This window comes from Leguminivora glycinivorella, chromosome 7, assembly GCF_023078275.1.
Source record: "Leguminivora glycinivorella isolate SPB_JAAS2020 chromosome 7, LegGlyc_1.1, whole genome shotgun sequence".
Lineage (NCBI taxonomy): Eukaryota > Metazoa > Arthropoda > Insecta > Lepidoptera > Tortricidae > Leguminivora > Leguminivora glycinivorella.
In genome coordinates, this window is record NC_062977.1 from 23,024,708 (window position 1) to 23,051,504 (window position 26,797).

The window sequence follows — 26,797 nt, forward strand, 5'->3', positions numbered from 1 at the left end:
AAGACGTGTTAATGTATGCATAAAAATATTGTTTGATTTTTGAATACTTACTGAATGGTAGTTTATTATTTTGTTAAAGATATTTTATGTTTTGTTCTTGTACAAGTCATGAGTTATTCATAATTTAAATGACTTAGTCTATTTCTTAGCGTAAAAAAAAATTTTGTTGTATATTTTAGATAAGTAGTTTATTTTTTTTAAAGATGATTATTTGGTTTTTGTAACGATTTTTTGTTGAAAAAGCACAGATAATTTAAATATGTGTCTAGAAATGATCATTACTCTAATAGTTAATTTATAGTATTTTATTCAACAGGCGTTTAAAGGAGGTCAAGAAATATGAGTGGCGTACTTTCCACGAGTATTTTGGAGTCAGTTAAACACCATTGCATAGAATACTTTTACAACGACCATGCACTTAGTTTTTAATAGTTTTTTTTTAATAATTCTCGCGAAATTCACACTGTTTCCTGTATTGCAAAGGTTTGCACTGTCAGCTCAGCTGCCCAAAGCCTTCCCGCGCACGCACGCAGTATCGTTAATGCAATGCGTTGCCATGATTACAGAACCAAACAATGCGTTTTCAGTTTTTTCGATACGCACAATCCTGTAAATGACGAATAACAGTTCGGGAGTAGAAAAATCATTAAAAGGTTTGGTTAATAAATAATGTATTGATTTCTGCATACCTAATAACATAAGTGACCATGACTGATATGTTACTTAACACTTATAAAGTTAAAAATATGCATAGGTAGAGTATTTTACAACAACAATTTATGTGCTTTAACATGTTTATTTAAGACTCATAGATATTTTTAAACAATTAGCAAAAGTGGGTTAAGTATCATAACACAGTCTTGAAAGAGTTTGACGTCGTCGAACAATTCGCAATAAAAGAAAAGGGCATTATTTCGTCAAATTGAAGTTTGTTTTGAAATTAAGCTACAATAATCACTACTACTGAACGTATTATAGCTGAAAAACACAACAATCTATATAAAAACAATTTTTTTTAAGAGAAACACAAAAAAATGATGAAAAAATCTTTAGACGCCATTTTCTCAAAATGGTTGGCGTGTGGGTTGACACATTGTTGCTTATCAGCATCCACATATAACTGTACGTAACTCACAAAGCATTTCTTATAAGATAAAGTGTGTTTAAAACTACAAAGTATTATATTTATTCGTTTATGAAGTAAACGCAGCGATGACTCAAGCTGAGTCAACAAAGATCCGTATTGATCATACAAACTTACAAAGACTCTTTAAGAAAGTTGCGGTTTCGAAACAAATTCGACGCGAACTGCTAAAGATGGCGATATGATTCATACGCACTGCAATATTGATATTACACATTCCTTTTAAGTACCTACCTCATATGAGATCGCTTATTTATCTAAATGTAAGTTACAGCGTCTGCTTATGTAATAAATCGTGGTCAGCATTCTTCAATTTTGACAAAATAGCTACTTAGACATTTTCAGAAATTGGGTTGGGACTTGGGACCTACGAATAGTGTCAGTTGTTAACAAAAAATTAACTCGTTGTCAGTTTTATAATAACGATAATAATTAAGCATGAAATTTCAATAAAAATATTGTTTTAATTACTTAAACTTTAAGCCTTAATCTACATTCTGAATATGAAAACAGTTAATTTTTCGGGTTCTCGCTTCTGTTATCTTTCGTGTCTGTAGTGTACTAAAATGTACTAAACAGCAAAATCATTAGGAAATTCAGTCTCAGTAGAGGGAATCGTGTATTTTGTACTATAGTACTATTTTCTACTATACTAGTGTACTACATATAATAGTTGTATACTACACAAGGCTCACCTGAAGACGTGTGAAGTGCGCGTGTTTCCGCCAGATGGCGTTTGTTGTTCATAACACTCGTTAGCTGTTCTTTATTAACTCGCGCACGCGCATCTGGGACTGTTTTCATTTCATTTGCTGCAGGGGTTTCTAGGGTTGTCACTTATAGTACAGATAACTTTAGAACCAATAGATTACATTGACATTTTGCTGTACACCAACAATTGAAATTGTTAATGTTATAAAAAAAGAATCCTTTGCTTTTTCTTTGGTGGCATGGACACATTTTATTTAAATATAATATATGGCTATCAGGATTTAAAAGAGGAAAGTTATCTTTTATTGTTCTATTGTTGTTGTTGTTTTTTAAAGTTATCCTTTTTTAAGTTATTATTTATCTTTTGGTAAGTACATACTATTAAACGTTACAAAAATGAATACCCTACTTACTACACGAAAATATTAATGCAATAAACTGGACCTCTTATTTTTTTACACCTCGTTCAGTAACGAAAATTATACATAAAGGAAACACCTCTTACATAAATGAATTAATATTTCCACAATTAAAACAAATCCAACCAATTTAATAAACGCAATAAATAAATAGTGTAACACTATTGTATTGTACATGGATTAGAGAATTCAAATGAAGCGGCGTGTGTCAACCCTAACCAAAGGATTATCTCGCCCCAGCGTTTGTTATTCCTGGATCAGTCAGGATTAGCCGGGTTCATAAATGACGGATGTTATTTCCGGAGATAACCATAACTGGAACTATTAAAAATAATAATCTTGAAGGTCAGTGATACTGACACCGATTCTGATTACAAGCATTTTTACAAACTTTTTGTTAATTTCAACTTACATAAGTACATAACTTTGTTTGTACGAGGTAAAACTTGCAAGCTACAATTGGTCATCCATACATGTAAGTAGCATAGTTTTTCATAAAACCAGCGTGACTCAGAAGACCGTAACCGTGGCAATAACAGGCAAGAAAAAGTTGATTCACCCGTATATGTGTTAGTTGCCTGCCCGTATAAACAAAAGTACGGTAAACATGAAGTTTTTGTCAATGAGGTATTTTTTCTCTTATATTTATGCGACCTTAAATATCACTCGATTTGATGATTTTTTTCATAGAGGAGTCGGTACAAAAGTTAGTAAAATTCAAACGAGCGTCAAGGTTGTATCAAAACCAGATCTAAATCTTAACAAATTCTTAATTCTGAATCGGGCGTTATAATAATCTCACACCATTAAGCCATAATCCCAAAGGTCAGTGTAACTCTATCGTTTGCTTTACTCTTTTAGCTGTAAATCTTTGGGGATGATTCTAAATATTATTTATAACGTAATGCTATATGAGTATGCTTTATGTTAGGTTAGGTTCCAAGAAACTATAAACGGAGATTCTTTGAAGACATTTTAGTAGAAATTAGATTAAGGAAGATAATTTATGAAAGGTGTTAAACTGTAAATAATATTCAATATCATCATCATCCTTCTTGCGGCATTTGCCACGGCTCATGGGAGCCTGGGGTCCGCTTTGACAACTAATCCCAAGATTTGGCATAGGCACCAGTTTTTACGAAAGCGACTGCCATCTGATAAGATCCGACATGCTTTAAAAAAACAATATCTGTGTTTTACCACTGATACGAGTATGTAGAGGTATTATGTAGTGTAATGTGTGTATTTTTTTAATTTGTTGTATAATTTGAATTAAATATCGGTGTTTTACCACTGATACGAGTATGTAGAGGTATTATGTAGTGTAATGTGTGTATTTTTTTAATTTATTGTATAATTTGAATTAAATATCTGTGTTTTACCACTGATACGAGTATGTAGAGGTATTATGTAGTGTAATGTGTGTATTTTTTTAATTTGTGGTATAATTTGATTTAATTATACAACTAATGAACTTTATAAATGTATAATACTAGTAGTGAATCAAAATAGAAATAGAAAACACTAAAAATGTATGCGAATGCGAACTTATGCCTTTAACCCGTTAGTTATCTAAAATTGGGGTTATAATTTAAATAAATAAATATTGGGGACACCACAGATCAACTTAGCCCCAAACTAAGCAAAGCTTGTACTATGGGTGCTAAGCGGCGATATACTTACTTAAATAGATAAATACATACTTATATACATAGAAAACATCCATGACTCAGGAACAAATAGCTGTGATCATCACGCAAATAAATGCCCTTACCGGGATTCGAACCCAGGACCGCGGCTTAGCAGGCAGGGTCACTACCAACTGAGCCAGACCGGTCGTCAATTGCTTCAGCAATATTAATGTTTCCCTCTCTTTCTTCCCCAGGCTTGCGCACCTCGCTACGTCTCTTTCGTGAACCACCGCCTGCAGCACCGCGACCCAGTAGGTGCCTGTTTTGTGGCCTCTTCATCAGACGGACACGATGTCAAGGAGTTCTCACCCTGTCGCACCCGTGAGTATACACTACACCCATCTCTCTCTCGCTCCCAACCTTCTTGCGAACTGTCGGGATCTTGTGGAAGCTTCGTCGCCACCTAATCGGACAAATGCGATGTAAAAGAGTTATCTTCCTGTCGCACTCGTGAGTATACACAACACACCTCAAACAAATTTAAAACATTATTTCTTAAATGAAATGATTTCACAATGTTCTGAATTTTTGGCGCCCAACGTGGGGCTAGTTTCGAAATGGATGGTGTGATGTTTCATTAGTTTTATCGTCATTTCAAATTAGTCAATACTTGACGAATGGCTAATTTTATACTTTAAATTGTAATTAAAACATTATTATCCTGAATTGAATTATTTTACACTTTGTTCCAAATTTTTGGCGCCCAACGTGGGGCTAGTTTCAAAATGTATAGTATGGTGTTATATTTCATCAGTTTCATCAACTTTTTAAACAATCATTTGATACATGACGAGTCTTGTTTTCTCAAAAATTTAGGTTTATGTTATGTATTGCAATGTTTAGCAAAAGAAAACTCACGCCTAGTAAACAAACTCAATCCAAATAAATCCAAAGAAATAAAAATCAACCACTTTTAATCGAGCAATATCAAATTCTGTAAAGTCACTGTTGCGTGCAAAATGATCGAAGCGCGAATACGTATCACTTCCGCCGGTAATGGCCAAACTGAGTGAACTGGCAACAAGACATCCAAAATCCACACAATTCACTCCCTTATTCTGTTACAACAGGGTTTAAAGTAAAATATAGTTAAAAGTATACTTAGTTCGACAGTGTTCGATTTAATTAAGGAAGGCCGGCCTAGCCAAAGTGACAATCGTTAACGCTACGTGGCGACCGAAACGCAGTCTGGCTCTGTCGCGACACTACAGAAGAGCTATATAAAGCCTGCCCAGAAATGTATGACAACTAGCTTTTGCCCGCGGCTTCGCTCACGTTAGAAAGAGACAAAAGGTAGCCTATGTCACTTTCCATCCCTCTAACTATCTCCACTTAAAAAATCACGTCAATACGTCGCTACGTTTTGCCGCGAAAGACAGACAAACAAACAGACACACACACTTTCCCATTTATAATATTAGTATGGATTGTCAAGAGGTCGCCGTATCTGGATACACTGGTTCTGAAGTATGGGATGACCGTTCAGTATAGTATGAAGCAAAATAGTTCTAATGAAATTCCACAAGATGGCGCGTAGTCATATATTTTTGGTCAGGCTTTAGATGGTGGTACCACACGGCGGCACATTTGAAAAATGTAGGGCAGAGCATAGACTGCCATCTCTTGACACAGGCTTAAAACTTTGAACCTCAGTTTTGACAATTTGGCCCATATTCTTAGCTTGATATGTTTTAAAATGTCAAATATTAATATTAACGCCGTCTAGCTGAGCGTACCCCAAAGGTGTAATGCCATCTAGGCCGCCGTACCTTTTTCTGTATGATATTGAGGTACGTTTTTTTCTTAGAATTTATCTGTCTATACGGAGTTATACAGGGTGCCTGGTAATTAATGGACAACCTTTTAACCACTAAGAGGGTACCTTATACTGGTCCAGAAAATCGACTTTAAGGTTTAGTAAAAGTCGCCTGGTTTTCGAGATTTTCATACTTTTTAATATTTAAATATTACCTAAAATTTTAAAAAGTGTGTGTGTCACTTGAAAATGTAGGGGCGCAGGTTTAGCTTCCATAGAATATTTGAATTCCGCGCCATTTTAGTGCCAAGCTTACAAAGCGTCAACGAAAGTACTCTTGGTTACGCTGGAAATAAAAAATGGCGGATATCTTAATGATGTGCGCCTGCGGCGAACCGAATGTTGATTTATGAAACTCGATTCGTGCTTTTGCGAAAAAAGTTAATTAATTTGTATAAAAACTTGAATTATCGATGTTGTTCACTGATTATTCAGTACTTTTATTGCATCGCTTCGACACAATTTATGTAATATCAAAAGAATCTTGCACCTGCGAAAACAACTCAATCTAGCACAAGTTTTTATGAAATAATTCATATAATATCAGATCTATTGAAACACCTGTGAATGTTTTTATAATATGCAGTGTATTATATTTATTATGTCATATTATATTTATTATTGAAGTGACATATATAATAACAAACGTATGAATAAGATAAAAATGAATGAATAACCTACATTTCAACATTCACACTTTTTTGCAGTCCAGAGTTTCAAAATACAGGCCCAGCCTAGTTTGGGTCCGACAAAGAATCCCTTTCATATAAATATTATTGTGAAATGTTTATATGTAAGAATAAATATACTTTTACTTACATATTTTTATTATTTGCTACTTAAGTTTCAGTCACAGTCCTTTCGCTACAGAGGTCTTAATAATTTATTTATATTATAGGTCCACTTTAAATTCATTTTGATTTTATATGCCTCACTCGCATTGTATCCTACTTCCAAACTATTTTGATTTATACATTACTAGCTTTTGCCCGCGGCTTCGCTCGCGTGAGAAAGAGACAAAAAGTAGCCTATTTCACTCTCCATCCCTTCAACTATCTCCACATAAAAAATCACGTATCTTCGTCGCTCCGTTTTGCCGTGAAAGACGGACAAACAAACAGACACACACACTTTCCCATTTATAATAATTAGTATGGATTTACTAGAAGTAGGTACTTAGGATTAGCCATAAAAACTTTACATCAGCATAAAAAGGATATCATTTTATATAATGTTTTATTTATCATGTGTATTATATACCTATGTGTGACGTGTTTATATGTTCGTTCAGATTTCAAAACCGTGGATGAGGGTGAGTGTAATACAGACAGGTACAGTTCGATGTATAACTGCACCCTGGACGTATCGTAGTACACTTCGACACATTTATAATGTCCATGGTTCATGGTACTGCCTTAACGGAAAATGACATAGCATATTAAACTATAATATATGAGCCATTTTTAACCAAATGGTAGGTTGTCAATAAATTGCTATGTGGAACTTTGTGACTGTAAAAAAAGATTGAAAAATTTCGCCTATGTCCTTTTGCGTAATGAATGGCAGATCAATCCATATTTCATCAACCTTTATTTATATCCTTTAACTTTCCACTAAATCTCCATTTTCAGATCCCATTTTAGATACCATGTTACCGCCATGAATAAATATTTCATGTAAATAAAACACTTTATACTAATGTATAAATGCATTATGCTAATGCATTTATAGCACAAATTGTCATGTGAGCATTGTGTCTATGTTGTGCGAAGAACGCCTATCTTATCGCCCAGCTATAAAAATACAAGGAACAATTTTATAATAAAAAATAGTAACTACAAAAACAAATATTAGAATAGAATAGAATACATTTTATTCGTAAACACACAAAAGAGAAAAGTATTAGAAATAAGAACACATAAAAACGAGAAGGTGCCACGAAATGGTTTAACCTCAGCATATTGATTGATTGATAGCCTATAACTACTAGTCATAGTCATAGTACTTTATTCATGAACAACATAGCATTGTGTCTGAACATACAAAATAGTACATGAAAAGAAAGAGGAACAAATACTTAAAACTACACAAAAACAGACAAATCAACACTTAAGTAAGACATATTAAAATCAAATATCAAATATTTCCTCTATGGAATAAAAACACCCTCTCAATAAAAACTGTTTCAATTTGTATTATACGTATAATACATTGTACGTAGTAATAGTTTTCAAATCTGGAGGTAATTTATTAAATTTAATATAGTAACGTCCTGGCCCCGTAGCCGAATGGCATTTCTCCGACGCCAAACGAAAGCGATACGCCGCTGGCTCTGTCGCGCCAATACGCAAGCGCGATAGAGATAGATATCTACTAGCGCTTCGTTTCGTGAGCGTTTCGTGAGCGATTGTGCCATTCCGCTAGCCACCCTGGTGTCTTGTGCAATGTTCCTCTACTAACGCATATTGCAGTTGTAGGATTTTTCGTCGAAAAATGTGTACCTGCCTGTCATGGCTTTTTGTTTTTATCTACACATTTTAGATTTTATCTACACACATTTGTTGATACAGATTGTGTGTGTAAAGCCGCCCAAAGAAAGAAAAGTTTTACCTATGATCTTGCAGGTCTCTTTAAAGCAAGAGTGAATAGGCTAATACTGAATCGGTGAGCACCATATTAGACTCTGTCGTCACTTTCCACCAGGTACGACTAGAGTCAATCGCCGATCAGTCTATAAAAAAAAGGTTTTTTTTTTTTTTTATTATTATAAATGGGCTTACTCTTGACCACAGACTAGCCAAAGGCAAAGTTTTATGTATAATTCTAATTTCTTATGTTTTAAATTGTTCCTTGTATTTTTAGATTGGGCTTCAATGCAAGAGCACCTCTACTGTGACCTATTTGATGTTTTATTTATACTTTACAAAATATTCATTGTATTTTTTATATTCCAGCGAGCCATGGGAACAGGAAGACCGGAGTTTGCCAAGCTGGGTTCTCTGCTGCTATTTCTAAGGTATGTTATAGTTTTATTTCTTTTTGATCTTGTGGACCTTGCCTGCTAAGCCGACGGACCTGGGTTCAAATCCAGGTAGGACATTTATTGATGAGCACAGATATTTTGTTCCTGAGTCATAAGCGCCCTCTCCACACTCGCGCGCGTATCGCGGCACGATGCCGTGAACGCGAGTGTGGATTCTTTCTGCGTATCGAATATCGTGGAGCGCTATAGATATTTCCTTGTGCTTGCCGTAGGGCTGTCAATCAGTGTGAGAATTGTTTTTTTGCTGTACTTTACCGTATTGATAATTTTATGCAACACATAGAACTATAGGAATTGTATTATTTATTATTCATACGGTTTAGAAGTATGTATCTGAATAAACGTTTATAGAATTCATTTATTTAACGTCACAACAAATTACATACAAAAATAAGGCATGCAAACAAGACATACCTACAATGAACGCTTAATAGCATAGGTAGTTAGGTATACATTTCATTTCTCAAAAAGGAAAAGACATCTGAAGGATCCTCTTCGTCGAAATAAAAAATAGAAACGTTTTGTATTTTTGTAACCAAGTCGGGCAAAAAGCAATTTTCAACATTTTTTACCTTGGCGCCATCTGTCATTTATAAATAGACATTAAAATAAAAAAAAACAAATATGGCGTCCGCGCATGTCGCGATCTCTCGACCGCTTAAAAATCCAATTGTCCCAAATATAGACGCGGATAAAACAGCAATAAGACAATTCGCTATATTGAGTACTATTTCGAAATAGGACTCCGTTTTTGCAAACACAATAAAAGTTTAATAATTCATAAGACGGCCAGTCACGTGCGTTGTGGGTATACGCCGTAGATATAGGAAGATTAGGACATGCCGGGGGATTTGTATAGTATGCGCCTGTCGTTCTATGTTCTTGAACCCACACACCTGTAGATGGACGCTCCTACTGGGCTATTGAGCAAACAACGTGTCATTAAACACGCACTCAATGACAAGTGTAGGTGAGCATTTCTTTTTTTTTTCAATATTTTTTTTTGTTTTAGGGAATTTTAGGTCAATTGTACTCAGAATCACTAGTACTTTCAATCTCACTGGGAGACAAAAAGTGTCCCAGAATTTCCATACATTTTTGTTACTTTCCTCTTTTGTTACCCCATACAACATGTACGGAAAATGGTAACAAAATAAGAAAAAATCATATGGGACAATATTTTTAACTATTAGGATTGAAAAGGCTAGTAATTCTAAGTAGAAATAGCATTTTTTTTTTTCAAAAATATCACACTTCATAAATGTGGCAAAAAAAAAGAAATGCTCAGGGTGCGTAGCCGAATCTAACGCTCACGAAACGAAACGCTAGTAGATATCTATCTCTATCGCTCGTGCGTATTGGTGCGACAGAGCCAGACAAACTGGCGCGGCGTTTCGTTTTCGTTTGGCGTCGGAGAAATGCCATTCGGCTACGCACGCAGGTATGCTCAATGAGCTAGCAATAGCGATGCGCCCACGCCGCATCAGCGGTAACCCACACTCACGCGACGCATGTTGTAAGACGCGGAACGGACGTCAGCGCCGCGCCGCCCCAGTGTAATTTAAAAAACGTCTCCTCAGTAAATTTTGCATAGGAAAGACGTAAAACGCGCGCGTGAGGTGCAATTTTTTCTATAAATATTCCAAAAAATCTCTAGTAATGGGGCCTATTGCATAACAATTTACAACTCATATTACAAGCGGTAGTCCCCCTCCAATTCATTTTATAAGAAAAAGAGTTCCGCTTGTAATACAAGTTGTAAATTGTTATGCAATAGGCCCATGGTTGTAAATTTTGACACAACTGTTTGCGGTTGCGTTCTCATACTAAATTACCTACTATTGAAGAGCATAATATATTGTATGGTGACACTGTTGATTTTTAGTTGGTTTGAAAGCTCCGTCTAGTACTTGAGGTGGTCTGTGGTCGTATAAAACGTTTACTTAGACAAGGTCTTAAATCAGTCAAATTACTTTGTGAGATAGCTCCTTGTGTGTTCAAGGGCTTCAGAGGGCAAAAATAAGGTATTCCCACGGCCACTGTATCAGGTTTTACATGAGATTTTTGCTAAATTTTTAATTTCATGAGGTTAGCACAGCTAGTGATTTATTTTTATCAGATAAATACGATACGACCTAAAAAGCATTAGTTACTGACTGTGTGGGTCATGCACAATATTGCTAACACTTAACGGATTCGTTGCGTGTTCCATTTTCGAAAAAATTACGCTGTGGTGATCAACAACTTTTGTCGATTTTCAAATGATACGCCTCTAGTGTCATGCGCACAGAAATGGTTAACTAAATTATATAATGATTGTATAATTATTAATTCCTGTACCTACACATCTTGAAGTTAAGAGAATCTGAAAGTTTTTCTCTGTATCCTAACAGTAGAAAATAATGAGTACAGAAATGACATTTAGGTATTCTAAAATGTATTTGACCCATTTAGTAAAAGAGCTGTCTCTTAGTGTAATTTTTTAAATCTTATGATTACAGGATAATTTTATCGCGTCCTACATATTCTTCATTAAGTATAATCTTTATAATTACCTTAATTAAAGCTTAATTTTTAATGGAATCCAAATTACTTAATAAAGAACATTCTTAATTACCACTTTCAAAATATTGACAGATTAAAGTATCATAAGGAATCGAAGCGATTAACCCACAATTTGGGTTTAATAAAATAAAAAGGTCATTTTATGGTCAATTTGCCTTGATGCCTTATGCCGCAATTTGTTGTAAGAACTTTACCGGGTCTTATTCGTATCTTGGAGTATTGAGAATCGAATGTACGACCTGACCAGTGTAAAAGTATAGTTTCTATTAGGACTACACCAGCGACACCAGTTTAGCAGCAACCCACATTCAGGCGAGGCACGTCTTAAGACTGACGAGACGTTTTTTATTGAATTACAATCGGCAGCACGGGCGCTGGCGTCCGTTCCCCGTCTTAGGACATGCGTTGCCTGTGTATAGATAGTCCCTTAGGTACCTATTTCAGAGAGGCTTTGGCTTTGGACAAATGTCATAAATCTAGGAAACTACATGAAAAAAAATCTCAGAATGAAAATATTTTATAATTTCAATTGATTTTTCTATGGGCTTTCAGTTAAAATATGACCGAATTTTTTCGTCGTCAATTTATAGTCATGTCAAGCTATTGTGCTGTAATTCTGTCTCTTGGCCGTGCAATAATGTACCAAATTTTTTACACGATATGTGATATATAATTTCAACAAAAAAATCTAAAACTATATAAATTATAAATAGGAGTGCTCCTTTTAAAATTTAAAAGTGATATTTCAGACTTACCTAAATTATAATTTTGCCTTTTTAGCTTCTACTACTGCACCGATAGCTATCGTACTTACAAATAGTGCGAAAGGGACGGCCTGATGTTATATCATTTATCGCGCGGCCATGCTTGTCTGCCTGGTTCTCAATATTTTTAGCCTCGTTTGCACCGAACAAGCGAAAAAGAATACTCCCTTCTCAGAAATTACGAGTAAAATTGCTAATGAGATGCTAATAACGCGTATTTGGCGATGTACGCTTTTATTAAAATACCCTTTCGTTTTAACTTGCTTGGCGAGGTATACTTTAATTATTATCTCAGGCAACATTAAACTTTTACGTTGTTTTTCCTTCGTTGAAGTCGATACGTCACTGAATTTATTTTGGTAAATAAATAATCAACAACGGTAAAATATTTTGGGTTAGGTTATTAATTTAATCTTACATTAATAATCAGTACATTAATTTAATCTTCTTAAACAAAATTTTTTAATTAATTTAATCAAATTGTAACACAAAATTACAGTTAACACTAAGGCACTGTGAAAGTACAAATTAAAAAAAAAAACAAGGCACAACCAGAAGATAAATACAAAATATATAAAAATATGTAGTATATATAATACATTTATACATCGATTTTGTAAATAAATGTTATTGTGACTGTCAACTCATAAGTACCTTTAATTATGATTACAAGTAAATAGATTACACACTGTTTATCATTTTTATGCGGGCACCCCAAAAAAGCTTTAGCCGGTGTCGTTTTGCAACCCGTATATAAAAACCAATTATCTCCAAGCCATAAATTTGGGGCTCGAAACGTCACAACATCTAAATAAACCATTTAAATTCATCTCGCAAAGGGTCTTTAATATCTTAACAATGAAATGTACCCCTAATAAAACACGTTATCATATTAGATTAGGTATGAAATGCAATCAGGGACCCTCAGGGATGTTATCTTGAATAATTTTATGGTTAGTTTTATTTATTTCATATGTGTAAAAACGTGAGCGTTTTTTACGACTCGTGGCCCTTTTTTGGCGTATTTTTTTTGTAAAGTAGGTAAGTACCTAATCTGTTTTGAAGAAATGAAATGGTTTTTAACTTTTTACTCGGTAAACATCTTGATAACAGTTTTTAAAACAACACGACGTATATCAATATTATCAATAATACCAAACAATAATCAATTTGTTGATGTGCTAAAATATTTAGCTTGATAAAAATTATTAAAATAGACAAGTAAAAAATATTGTTAAAAGCTCGCTAATGAGTTACCTAATAAGGATATATGACTTTTTTTGTAACGCATAATTACTGCATACAACTTTGTATTTGTACGTACTTACCTTAGTTTCTTTTTCTTTTTTGTTGCTGTTACATAAAACGGCGGCACCGTAATAGATGCTTGTCTTTCAGAGAACAGTAGCATCTCAAGATGCCGCTATCTTTTCAAATTACACTTACCCAAGCCACAACAATGATTTTTCATAAATATATTATATTTCCTAAGCTAGAAGGTACAATATAAAATGACAACGGTGCTATTTGTAAGACAACTGGGACAGTTGGACACCTTTTTACGTGCTTGGCTTTACTAAGCGCATTAACAACCTTTACTTATAATATCGAGTCTGTTTTAGTCTAGGGCAGAGTATTTAACTCAAAATACTGGTATAAAATTATTTTTGATTAAGTTCGGCTAATACATCTACCAGTCGACTTTAATGGTTGAAAGAACTTTTCGTATAAGGTAGCGGGGCAAAACTCGAGTGGGTGAAAATTGTAACTTATCAATTTTTTTCATTATTACACTATGATGTTCTACATGTATCCACTGAACGTGCCTACCAGCATATATAACCGGTGGACACTCTATTTAATAATGCAAACATTGTAAAACATGGAAAAAATGGACCAGTTACATTTGGTCCCACAGTCGAGATTTGCCCCGCTGTACCTTATCAAATTATTCGACACCCTATACTGAAATGATTATAGTTTAGTAAAAGTATAATAATTTGAATATGTTATAGGCACTGGTCCCACCGCGAGCTAGTAAGCTATGAGCTATCGGCTATAAAAACGAACAAAAGATAAGCACCCCCGTGCAAATAAAAGAGACAAGGCGATATTGATAGCTCACCGCTGGGCGAGTAACTATAAACATCGCCGTGTCTCTTTTATTTACAAGGGAGTGATTATCTTTTGTTCGTTTTTATAGCCGATAGCTCATAGCTTACTAGCTCGCGGTGGGACCAGTGCCTTAGAGAACTAAAATGAAATTGACAATCACGTCTCGTTGTGGTCCAGAGGAAAAAAAACAAGGGACACTAGAATAAAAACATCAACGCGCTTCTATTATATGAATGAAAAGTTGGTTGATGTCTTTTTTATACAAATTTTATATTATTATATCTACTGAGATACTTACATTATATAATACTTGATAAATATTTTGCTTTCAGTAAAATATTTTAAATACAAATTTTATGCGGTTCAGAGACATTCACTTGATTAGATCGCTTCCGTGGCCTACCCTCGATAAAAAAACTCCATTATAACCCCATATAACCATAATCGGTCGCCGTTCCTACGCAAATCCTCCTATTTTGTGTACACACAGGTCTTCGGGTCTCAATGCTTAGTCGCAGTACGGTCGACGTTTAGTCGCGGCGACCCAAATGGGGACGATTGGTAACAGGCACAAATGGTCACAGAAGTGACAGAAGTGTGCACTACGCGTGCACACATTGTTACCGTTTGGCGACTACTTTCCCAAAATCATTCGTTCATTTCATTCTTTTCAAATGGCGACTGTCAGAGACGTCAAAGTAAAAAAGAAATAAAATCATTTGACATTAAAATGTAATGGCGTAAGAATTTGTTAAAGATAAATATTGTTTGCATTTGTAATATAATGTGGGCTAATTACCATGGCCAATTAAATTGCTCGAGTGATTTCATAAAATAAGTCTAAATTTATCAACGCGCCATCAATTTACCTCAGTTTAACCAATAATAATATTATTGACTACTCGGTGTTTGCGTGTTATGTATATTGATTGGTGAAGTTTTAGTGCTCCGGTGCATATACTATACTGAAATAATAAAAATAATGCCTAGAAAACCAATAAAGTTGTTAAAATATGGATTAAGACGGTAATATTCCATGTAAAAAACAGTCGCCAAACGGTCACCAAACGGTCGACAAACGGTCGCAAAATGGTCGCAGCGTACACGCGTGACCGAAAGCAGTGAATATTTATTGGATTTTCAAAATGGCTATTTGTATTCATTTTTTTCAGGTATCCTCAAACTTTATAAACAATTAAATATGCCGTCGTACTCAGTTGCCCTCACTAAAGAAGATTAAAAAACAATTGTAACGTGCGTACCGAGCTGCTGGGTTGTAAAGGATCGGGGATCATATTATTATGGTCTTCTATAGAGCAACTAGTATTTTGCGGCATTTCACAATTGACACTTGTTGAAGTAGTCTTCATTAATATTACTATCAACATTCATTTCAGCGATCTGTACTTCTTTTGTCAAGATTTTTGTATAGATAAGTGTCTACAATTTGTAATGTTAAAGAGACATAAATAAAACGTAGTAGAGTAAATAATGTGTTTTTTTTTGTAACCCAAACAAAATACTTGTAGATACGAGTGCGGAAAAGAGGAAAATCGATACGAGTAGCGATAAATTAATACACGAACGAAGGGAGTGTTTTAAATCGACACGAGTTGTGAATGTCCTTTTCGCACGTGTATCGTACGACGATTTTCAGTACCTAAATCTAAGCTAAGAGTTGCGACCAGACAAGAAATGAATCATTGCTTGATTTGCTCGCACTACTGCGTTAAAAAAAGCAGCATCTGTACTGAAAAAAACTATCATTGCGCAACAGAAATTCTATTAATATCACAGTAAATACTCTATTTCATTTGATTCCTACTTTTATTGTGTAAAGCAACACTACACTTCATTTTTAACCCCTGACGCAAAAACGAAGGGGTGTTATAAGTTTGACGTGTCTGTCTGTCTGTCTGTCCGTCTGCTGTCTGTCTGTCTGTCTGTCTGTCTGTTTGTCTGTCTGTGTGTGTGTCTGTCTGTGGCATCGTAGCTCCCGAACGGATGAACCGTTTTTGATTTAGTTTTTTTTGTCTGAAAGCTGAGTTAGTCGGGAGTGTTCTTAGCCATGTTTCATGAAAATCGGTCAACTATGTCGCGGTCGGGGGTTTTTCAAAATTTTAATTTTTATCAATAAGAATTAAAAATTATATATTTAATATATTAAGTAACTATAAAGTGCTTATCTATTTGTATTATCATTCTGCACTTTTCTTAACTTTCCCACATTTCTATAAAATGTCGAAGAGTGCTTAAATGGTCGTCGTCGTTTATTATTATTTAATTCGCTCATATTTAAATGATTCAAAGCAACCAGTCCACAACTTCACAAGACAGTTTGAGAAACCTTCGTATTTCAGATTGTCATTTGCGGATACAGTGGTTTAGGAGCAGTTCGGTAATCAGACCTACACATGTGTGTACAAATTCTGTCAATGTCACTGTCAGAAACCGTTCTGACAGTGACAATGACAGCTACAAATTCGTCCACATGTTGTTACCGTTATGTGTGCAAACGTCGACTAATAAAGTGTCGTTAAAAGTCATTCTGACAGTGACATTGACAGCCACAAATTCGTACACATTTTGTTACCGTAACGAGTGCACACGACGACTACATTTTGTTATTGTATCAATACGGTCGCATTGTTTGCACGACGTTACCACGCGTTATGTCACATTTGACAGTTAGTTACTGATTTGAAGATTTTGCGACTGAAATGGTTGTATGGGACACGATTGCATAAATACTAAATATACGTCAATAGGAATACTGGGTTTCTAAGACTTTGTATCGTGAAATAATAGCCCTGCTAAAACAGTGTAAAGCACTAAAACGCAACATACCTGCCTTGGATTTACGTCGCATGTCCACATACTTAAGATAACACATCAACATCTTAGAACGACTTTAAGGATCTTGGTTCTCAAACTGTATCTTATTGATCGCAAGCGAACTTCAACTATCAAGTAGTAGATGGTCTTTAGAGACCTAGAAACTTTACGCAGGTAAATATCAAGTAGCTTGGTCGAAGTACAGTAAAGCGTGTCACACACTACACAGATACGCTAAGATCTCTGTATCTGAGCATATATCTTTCATTATAGCTCCATTCATAAGCGCAAGCTCTAGGCTTCGACAAACGGTAAAAAATGCTGCGTACAAATGCGGCAAAGTATTTTCCCCTCACTAGCTCGGAAACACGTGTTTTGTCATTTAATACCAGCGGGTAAAAACTAAAAACGCATTTTATCCACTAGTGGGTAAAGTAATTTGACCTTGAATAAAGTCAAATTAACTGCTTTAAAATTGATAAAAGTAGGTGAATCTAGTAATAAAGATGATTTACCACCTGTGGAACTACTGGAAGCAGTGATAAACGCATTTTTTGCGTTATAGTTTCCTCGCTATAGTGAGGGGGGAAAAGTTTTGTGTTATACTCGGGTGCAAATGTATTTTACTTCTCGTGTGTTAAAAAACTCGCAAGTTCAGGATTATATTCTAGAACCACTCGCTTTGCTCCTGGCTCAACTATAGAATCCTTTCACTTGCTCGTTTTTCAATTCCACACGGCGTTAAAATACAACTTTGTCCCCTTGTATAACAAATAACTATATGCCACTCTCTTCAATACGCTCCAAAATACAATTATTATTTTTCTTAATTTAGAGTCAATGTATTGTTACCGTATCTTCTAGTGTGTGATACTTACAGACAGTTAAGTTTTTACACGCAATTAAAATATCATTTAAAAAGCGTAGTGTGTGAGAGCCTTAAAGGTAAGGGGTATAACAAACCAAAGCACATATAACCTTTTTTACAACATGGCCGTCGGTTCATTTGATGTGCGATAAAAGTGAATAATTGTAGACATCACTGCAACAGTTTAAAGTTAGTATGGTACCGGTTTTATGTTCCTTTTTACTCCTTAAAAGGCTACACTGAGGCGCTAAAGAGTTTATTCCGCGATCCTTTTTTAGTATTTTAAAGCCGATTTAGGCGTTAGATTTAATCTTCATTGGTCAACTAGAGATTTAACAGGACCCATGCTACGTTTAACTGTCAAGTTATACTAAGTAGTAGCAACGACGATTTAATACGGGACTTACAAAGCCCAGGATACAGAAAAGCGTACCCCTGAAATTTATGGGACTTTTTATTATATAATACTAGCTTTTTCCCGCGGCTTCGCTCGCGTTAGAAAGAGACAAAAAGTAGCCTATGTCACTCTCCATCCCTTCAAGTATCTCCACTTAAAAAATCACGACAATTCATCGCTCCGTTTGGCCGGGAAAGACGGACAAACAAACAGACACACACACTTTCCCATTTATAATATTAGTATAGATTAGTATAGATAAGAGTAAGGTTATTGACAAAGTTATAAATCATTCCATTTCCATTGCATTCAACGATTGCTGCCTCAAAAAGGCCAGCCAACTTTAAAGGAAAACGCCGGAATAATCCCGCAGACATCCTTATAAAGGGGAATGAATAAATTCCGAAATATGTCACATTTGTATCTTATTGCAACGCTACCCTTTGTAATACAAAATTCCCTGTCAGTACGAGTTTACGAATATGGCGTCCGTTCCGTAAGCGTCTTGCCCTGGTTATCCATTCCTGCAGAGTCGAACGTACATGGCCAACAATAGTTATTTGTTTTACAAGGGGGTAAAGTTGTTGTTTAACCGCACGGTGCCAATATTGATACCCGAAAGCGAAAGATTCCAATATTGAACCGCGAGCGCAGCGTGTGGTTCAAAAGGTGGAATCTTGAGCGTTGCGTGGGTTTCAAGGCACGAAGGTTAAACAAGCGTTGCCACCGGGTCAAACACAAAATTTTTCACCACACCAACACGAACAAAATACTGACTCTAAAACATCAAATTAAATCAAATCTGTCAATTTATTAGATTTTTATGATACAAAATCATCATTTATAAGTAAATTCTACAAGCCAGCTTAAGACATCAAGTTAAAATTTGTATGAAATTACTTTGCACTCTTGTGAATAAAATGCAATTTTGCTATATGTTTTCGAATAGAAAAGTAAGCATTTAGGAGCTGATGTGGTGAAAAATTATGATTTAAAAATTTACAAATGTTAATGCAAAATATGTGCTGTGCCGCCCACTGCTAAGTACCTACTTTATAGGACTTTTACCATGTGACTTATCTTGATTCTGGGTTAGTCTCCTCCTTAAAGCGCCCCGAAATGTTTCGAATGTCCATCTATGCCAAGAGCCAAAATCGAACAGCAATCCGTGAACATTTTAGTCCACTTGGTTTGGTTGGCAACTGAAGAGAAGTAAACATGGATGAGAGTGTCTGGAGGGTTAGCACATGATTGCCGCGAGAGTCTGTCACCGCGAGACAGACTACCCGTCCTTATGTCATTAATACAATTAGAAGAAGACGTGTCATCTATCTCGCGCGTAGAGACATACTCTCGCGGCAATCATGTGCTAGGCCTACTGGTCGTAAATGCAATTTGTTAAGTCCTTACGCTCAAAAGCTCATGGCAAACCTTTTACCATCCGGTATGAATACTGGAAACAGCAGTATCCACACCGGAATCTTGACTCACAACATCCACACGAGTAGATGTTGGACACCCCAAAAACTGGAGCTCTTCTTGATTCTTATTCTGGTCCCCAAAAGCGTTAGGCTCTCTCACCCTCGACATTATGGGTATTTGGAATAACTTCAGCAAAATAGCCGAGGCGGCAGTCATTTGCAGACAATAGCGTTTCGGCGGGAGCGGACGCCTTGACCGCTTACGGAATAAGGATTTGTCTGATTTTATACTCTGTGCGAGTTACGGACTGACTTTGAATGTTTGTTTTTGTAAACAGATTGTGTGCCTTTATTCTATTTGTCAGAAGCACCCTATTGGGTAGCTAGTGGTTGTCAGATACATAATTCTAGCAGAACAAATAGACCGAACCAGTTGCCTTCTCAACTCTTTGTTTATCATTGACTACGCGGTATTGACAACCACAATAACTTTCATTCAACCACTAGCTTATTTACAGGTGACCACGGAGTACATTCATTCTCGGTAATCCTTGGGAAATTTGACTTCCAGCAATATGTAATTGGTTTTCTGAAGGTTTAGTTGTGAGTAGATAAAAAGTAGCTTGAAATAGTAATGTAACACAAGCCTGTCTTATTGTTGAAACAATTTCATTGAGCTCGACTCGATTGGTCTTAGGACTCTTAGGTAGGTAGTACCTGGGCGACCGAGCTTCGCTCGGTGTTCTATTTTATTATACTTACTTCTTGTGTTTTTTACATGACAGACCTACCACTACCAAACAAATTTGTATGAAAAAATCAACATTAAATCACTTAAATAAACAAATAATTGATACACTATAGTTGTATAGGTACTTTATTTTACTTTAAACATAATTATCTGACAGTTTACACAATCAACATAACGCATAATAGCACTTCTGTTTGAAGTATTGAGTTTTAAAATAAATAGTACTGAGATAACGGAAGAAGCTTAAAATTCGTAATAATAATTAAAACACTTGATGAATACGTAAGTTTTATCACCCGCGAATCATAAGACATAGAGTATATTGAATAGTATGGTATAGAGTTATCAGTCAAGATTTTCGAATGTCAACTTCTCATGTTTCGACAACTTTTCATGTGACTTTCCATGCTTAAAGGATTTAAGAACATAAAGCATGTGCACCCACAAACTACTAAGAAGCCTTAGGGCCCATTTAGACGGTACGAGAACTCGCATACGAGTTTTATTACATTGCGGTATTTGATTACTGTGCAAAATTGTATGTACCCTCAACATCCCGCAATGTAACTAAAATCGCATACGAGTTCGCACGCCGTCTAAATCAGGGGCCTTACCATGATCTCTTAACGCGATTCAGTTTAGGACCTAAACTGAACTGCGTCGCTATTTCCTACCACGACATTGTTATTGCGATCAAATTTCGACCGAGCGAGCGATAAGCGTCCCAGCCGTTTCATTCACTCATCTCAAGTGTATTTCGTACCATGACATGCCACTTGAGCCTAAACTGAATCGCAGGAATGTCAAATTTAGCGATTCATAAAAAGTTACTCACTTACCGCATTATTCTGAATCGCTTTGTTGTAACACTAGCGATACTAAATAGTTTTGTGTTTTTTATAAGGAGTAGGAGATGGAAAATATAACTAAAGCTAGTTTCATCACCTGATTAATTTATTATTTTGGTTTTTCGATCCTTACCGATTCGATAATAAAATATAAAGTTTTATGATTTTGTTTAGGAATATTTACGGACCAACTATTCCAACTAACTACACGTTTTTACATTTTTAGAGTGTCCTATGATCTCGCAACTTTCGCAAAAACGCAAATCAAAAAGAGCGAGAAAAAGACTGATCCTTTTTTAGTCGATATGCAAGGAGTCATGTTAACACTTGCGAAAAACTATGCCTAGAACTAGGATGGCTAAGGAATCAACTAGGTCTAACATAACTTAGCGATATACATTAAATTCAGACACGAGTGAGCTACCTATAAATACTAATGACTTACGTATTTGTTAAAATATCATCCAAACACTGCGAGTTCTATAGCCGAGCACAGCACTTCAAATACATAAATAAAAACTTTATTATTAATTACCTACTAGTCAAGGGCGCGATGTTCTAAACATAAGCTTTAACGAACTGTCATTAATGTCATTATTTTATAGTTTTTAGGGTTCCGTAGTCAACTAGGAACCCTTATAGTTTCGCCATGTCTGTCTGTCCGTCCGTCCGTCCGTCCGTCCGTCCGTCCGCGGATAATCTCAGTAACCGTAAGCACTAGAAAGCTGAAATTTGGTACCAATATGTATATCAATCACGCCAACAAAGTGCAAAAATAAAAAATGGAAAAAAATGTTTTATTAGGGTACCCTCCCTACATGTAAAGTGGGGGCTGATATTTTTTTTCATTCCAACCCCAACGTGTGATATATTGTTGGATAGGTATTTAAAAATGAATAAGGGTTTACTAAGATCGTTTTTTGATAATATTAATATTTTCGGAAATAATCGCTCCTAAAGGAAAAAAAGTGCGTCCCCCCCCCCTCTAACTTTTGAACCATATGTTTAAAAAATATGAAAAAAATCACAAAAGTAGAACTTTATAAAGACTTTCTAGGAAAATTGTTTTGAACTTGATAGGTTCAGTAGTTTTTGAGAAAAATACGAAAAACTACGGAACCCTACACTGAGCGTGGCCCGACACGCTCTTGGCCGGTTTTTATTTTTATCATTTATTTATAGTTTTGTTCAAAAAGACACGATATTTTACACAAAATCATTGTAATTATTGTGAATTTTACATTTAAATATTTTAAATGTTTCTTTTTCCAGTTTTAAGAATAAAATAAAATTAAAAATTAGTAATCGTTCCTGGTTTTCGAACGATCAAACGTCACAAGGGGAAAACGAGATAGATTTATACGATTCCTATAGCGTCATCCTTTTCTTGTCAAAACGATTCAGTTGCGAACCAGAGACAATATCGGTCTTTCATTCACTTGTACGCGGTTCAGTTTCGACTCTGAACATTGGAGGTCATGGTAGCAAATTGAGACGCTCAGTTTAGGCACCTAAACTGAACTGCTCTGCGTTTGAATCGTTTTTGAAAAGATCGTGGTAAGGCTGCAGGTCTTAGAGTGAGTATTATATTCTTTGATGTGGACCCTCTTAAACATGGAACGCCACATATTTATGGCAGGATTTCTAAATAGGTCCTTCTTCTACCAGCTACCAGTCACATTAATAAATATTTGAACGCTAACTTATTTGCCAATAAAACAGGACATTAATAAAATTTACAATTTAATACATGTAATTGGCCATAGAATGCCGTTCGCTAGTTTGCGGGTGGTACAGCGACATCTAGCGAAAATTTTGGACATCAAAAAATACTTATACATTTTACGATAACAATCATTACCCAGTTTGCGGGGGTAACAGTGACATCTAGCGAACAACTTGCACTACGGCATAAAATTGTTTTTCACGCCCTCTATCGTTAATTTTCCTAAACATATCCAAAGTACATCGGATTTACTATTTCCTTTGACTGAAAACACCGTGTCATAAGATTCATAAGTTTGTCAATGTTTGTTGTTTCGTATCCTTGACCTGTGTCGCCATCTAGTTTTATCATAAATAGTACTTACATCGAGCGAAAGAATTCAGTCTTAACAACTCACCTACTCCACACGAGATGGCGCGCGTTTTGCCACGAAAGCTCAAATAGAGATGGCGGTATGTGCCTATTATTTCCGGATAATTCTAGAATGTAATAGCACATCTGTTTGAAGTATTGAGTTTTAAAATAGTACTGAGATAATAGAAGAAGGTCAAAATTCGTAATAATAATTAAAACACTTAATGAATACGTAAGTGTTGTCACCCGCGAATCATAAAATTCATAAGTTAGTCAATGTTTGTTATTTTGTATCCTTGACCTGTGTCGCCATCTAGTTTTATCATAAATAGTACTTACATCTTACATCGACCGAAAGAATTCTGCCTTAACAACATAACTACTCCACACGAGATGGCGCGCGTTACACCACAAAAGCTCAAATAGTGAATTTTTCTATTCGTGTTAAGTATTTTTTTCATTAATATGAAATGACTTGAAAAATTTATAACACCTCGCCCGCGAATTATAAGTTACTTAATGTTTGTTGTTTCGTATACGACGCCTTGATCTGTGTCGCCATCTAGTCTTTATAATAAATAGTACTTACATCGACCGAAATAATTCTGTCTTAACAATACAACTACTGCACACGAGATGGCGCGCGAAGAAAAATGCATGAAAACTCGAAAATTCGCGTTTTCCGGGACCTAAGGATAAGTTAGATCGATTTTTCACCTCCAAAAACCCCCACATAACAAATTTCAGCGAAATCGTTAGAGCGGTTTCCGAGATCGTCGGTATGTATAAATAAATAAATAAATAAATATACAAGAATTGCTCGTTTAAAAATATAAGATAAGAAATGGTGACCAAAGTCGTGTTTTGCGTGAGCAATCTATCAATTTCCATCCATGCAGTTGGAAAGCGGTGCCTTTAATATTTCAACGCAGTCAATAGTCATAATAACAAAGGCTAATTTTATCTGTCATAAAGTTGGCACTCTCACAACTTAATATTCAATTATTGCCTACAGCTTTATGGGTCATAACGTGCTTGTAAAGCAGATTTACCCTTTGAATGGCTGACAATGTAGCCGCTGTGCTGTTATTGCTGCCGCTTTTAAATATAGGTAGTTTGTGAATGCAAAGTAAGTAAGTACATCGTCAAAGAAGACCGACGTGCTTTTCTGGAAATGTATAGGTTCGAGTCTTTGGTTAACAGCGTTGACGCCAAGGAACCCTGCGTCATAAGAAAGGTAATCTTAACTATAGAATGCACACTGAGCGTAACATTAATGAGGTATTTCGTCTTCTTCTTCTTTGTCCAACCCTGGTCCCGTTATTTGGGGTCGGGTCTCCTCACTCTAAGGCGCCAGGACAGTCTGTCCTGGGTTGTCGGTTCTGGCAATTGGGCTTTCCTAAGGTCTCTCTTTATATTTGACCACCAGGTTGCAGGCGGGCGGCCTTTACCTTTCTTTCGTTCTGGCATGGCTAGTGCAACTTTTACCACGTGGTTTTCGCTTCGTCTTTTTACATGTCCATACCATCTAAGGCGGTGTTCCGACATCTTTTCTGTGATTGGCACAATCTTGAAGCTGCCTCTTATGTGCTCGTTACGCACTCGATCCAATCTGGTCAATGAGGTATTTCGTCAATTGAAATTAATAGTTTGCCTAAATACTTAGTAAGCACTGGTCGCCTAGCGGTAAATGCTTCCGACTTTCGATCAGGAGGTCGCGGGTTCGAACCCCATCCGTACCAAGGAGTTTTTGGGAACTTATATGCGAAATGTCATTTGTTATTTGCTAGTCGCTTTTCAGTGAAGGTAAACATCGTGAGGAAACCGGACTAATTCCATCAATAAAGCCTAGTTACCCTTCGTGTTGGAAGATCAGATGGCAGTCGCTTTTTCGTAAAACTAGTGTCTATGCCAAGCTTTGGGATTAGTTGTCAAAGCGGACCCCAGGCTCCCATGAGCCGTGGCAAATGCCGGGATAACGCAAGGAGGATGATGAGTGTGCCTAAATAGTAAAATCCTATAACTTTCACCGCGTGATAAAAGTTGCGGTGTGTTTTTGTTTTTATACAATGTCTTGTTTTAGAACAAACGGAAAACGCGTCCATAAATATTAATTTTACGCCAAATTGAAAAGGCTAACTTTCTACGAAGCTAAAAAAGCGCTCTCCACCGGGCATATGAGTAACTTCGAAAATGTTTTATTTTTGTCGACATTTTCATCCAAAATTGACTTTTCTCCGTAGTATTAAAGTTGAAGATTAAACAAAGAAATTGTATTATACGAGATTTCTGCGACTAGTAATGTGAATGCTGTACCTTTGTCGGGGTAAACATTGGTTTTGGGAGATTTAGTATTGATTTATGTCTTCAAGTGGTTTCTTTGGAAATGACCATGTAATGGGAGAGTTTTAATCCAAAAGGGCCTATAACTATTCAAAGATGAATGGAAGTTGGTCAGTTGGAGTTGAACAGAATGTTGTGAGTAATGTACCGTAAGACTTGAATTTAGATTGTATTTCGAAAGAACATTGGGTTGATATGTAAAATAGACCAGCACGGGAAGCATGGTCGCGCGATAGACGATAAAATAGCAGGCAGGCGATAGGGACGGCCTGATATTTTATCGTCTATCGCGCGACCATTAGCAGGGGGAAATTAGCTAAAATTACGGCATAATTAATGGAAGGTTTTTTTAAATTGAAATATGTACGTTATAGACCGAAGTTATTTTTCATCAACCCTCCCCACTAGAGATGGGTAGGGGTGAGTAAATACTGAGTATTTACCCGTAATTTACTCAAAGCACCGAGTAAATACTCGTATTTACTCATTTGGGTGAGTATAAACTGTTACCTAAAAATAATTTAAAAAACCGGCCAAGAGCGTGTCGGGCCACGCTCAGTGTAGGGTTCCGTAGTTTTCCGTATTTTTCTCAAAAACTACTGAACCTATCAAGTTCAAAACAATTTTCCTAGAAAGTCTTTATAAAGTTCTACTTTTGTGGTTTTTTTCATATTTTTTAAACATATGGTTCAAAAGTTAGAGGGGGGGGACGCACTTTTTTTTCATTTAGGAGCGATTATTTCCGAAAATATTAATATTATCAAAAAACGATCTTAGTAAACCCTTATTCATTTTTAAATACCTATCCAACAATATATCACACGTTGGGGTTGGAATGAAAAAAAAAATCAGCCCCCCACTTTACATGTAGGGGGAGTACCCTAATAAAACATTTTTTTCCATTTTTTATTTTTGCACTTTGTTGGCGTGATTGATATACATATTGGTACCAAATTTCAGCTTTCTAGTACTAACGGTTACTGAGA

The 26,797-nt window shown here is 35.8% G+C and overlaps 1 protein-coding gene across 5 annotated transcripts in view; it reads left to right on the forward strand.

Annotated features, from left to right (window-relative positions):
• The window catches only part of LOC125228395 (integrin alpha-8), a 212,738-nt gene that overhangs the window by 154,560 nt on the left and 31,381 nt on the right, over window positions 1-26,797 (forward strand). For 3 of the 5 annotated variants that reach the window (XM_048132947.1, XM_048132949.1, XM_048132951.1), the window contains 3 exons: window positions 4,160-4,286; window positions 7,073-7,093; window positions 8,736-8,797. In XM_048132947.1, coding sequence (XP_047988904.1) covers window positions 4,160-4,286; window positions 7,073-7,093; window positions 8,736-8,797 — 210 coding nt within the window. The remainder of the gene's footprint in view (window positions 1-4,159; window positions 4,287-7,072; window positions 7,094-8,735; window positions 8,798-26,797) is intronic. The other 2 variants (XM_048132948.1, XM_048132950.1) reach the window with 1 other exon arrangement.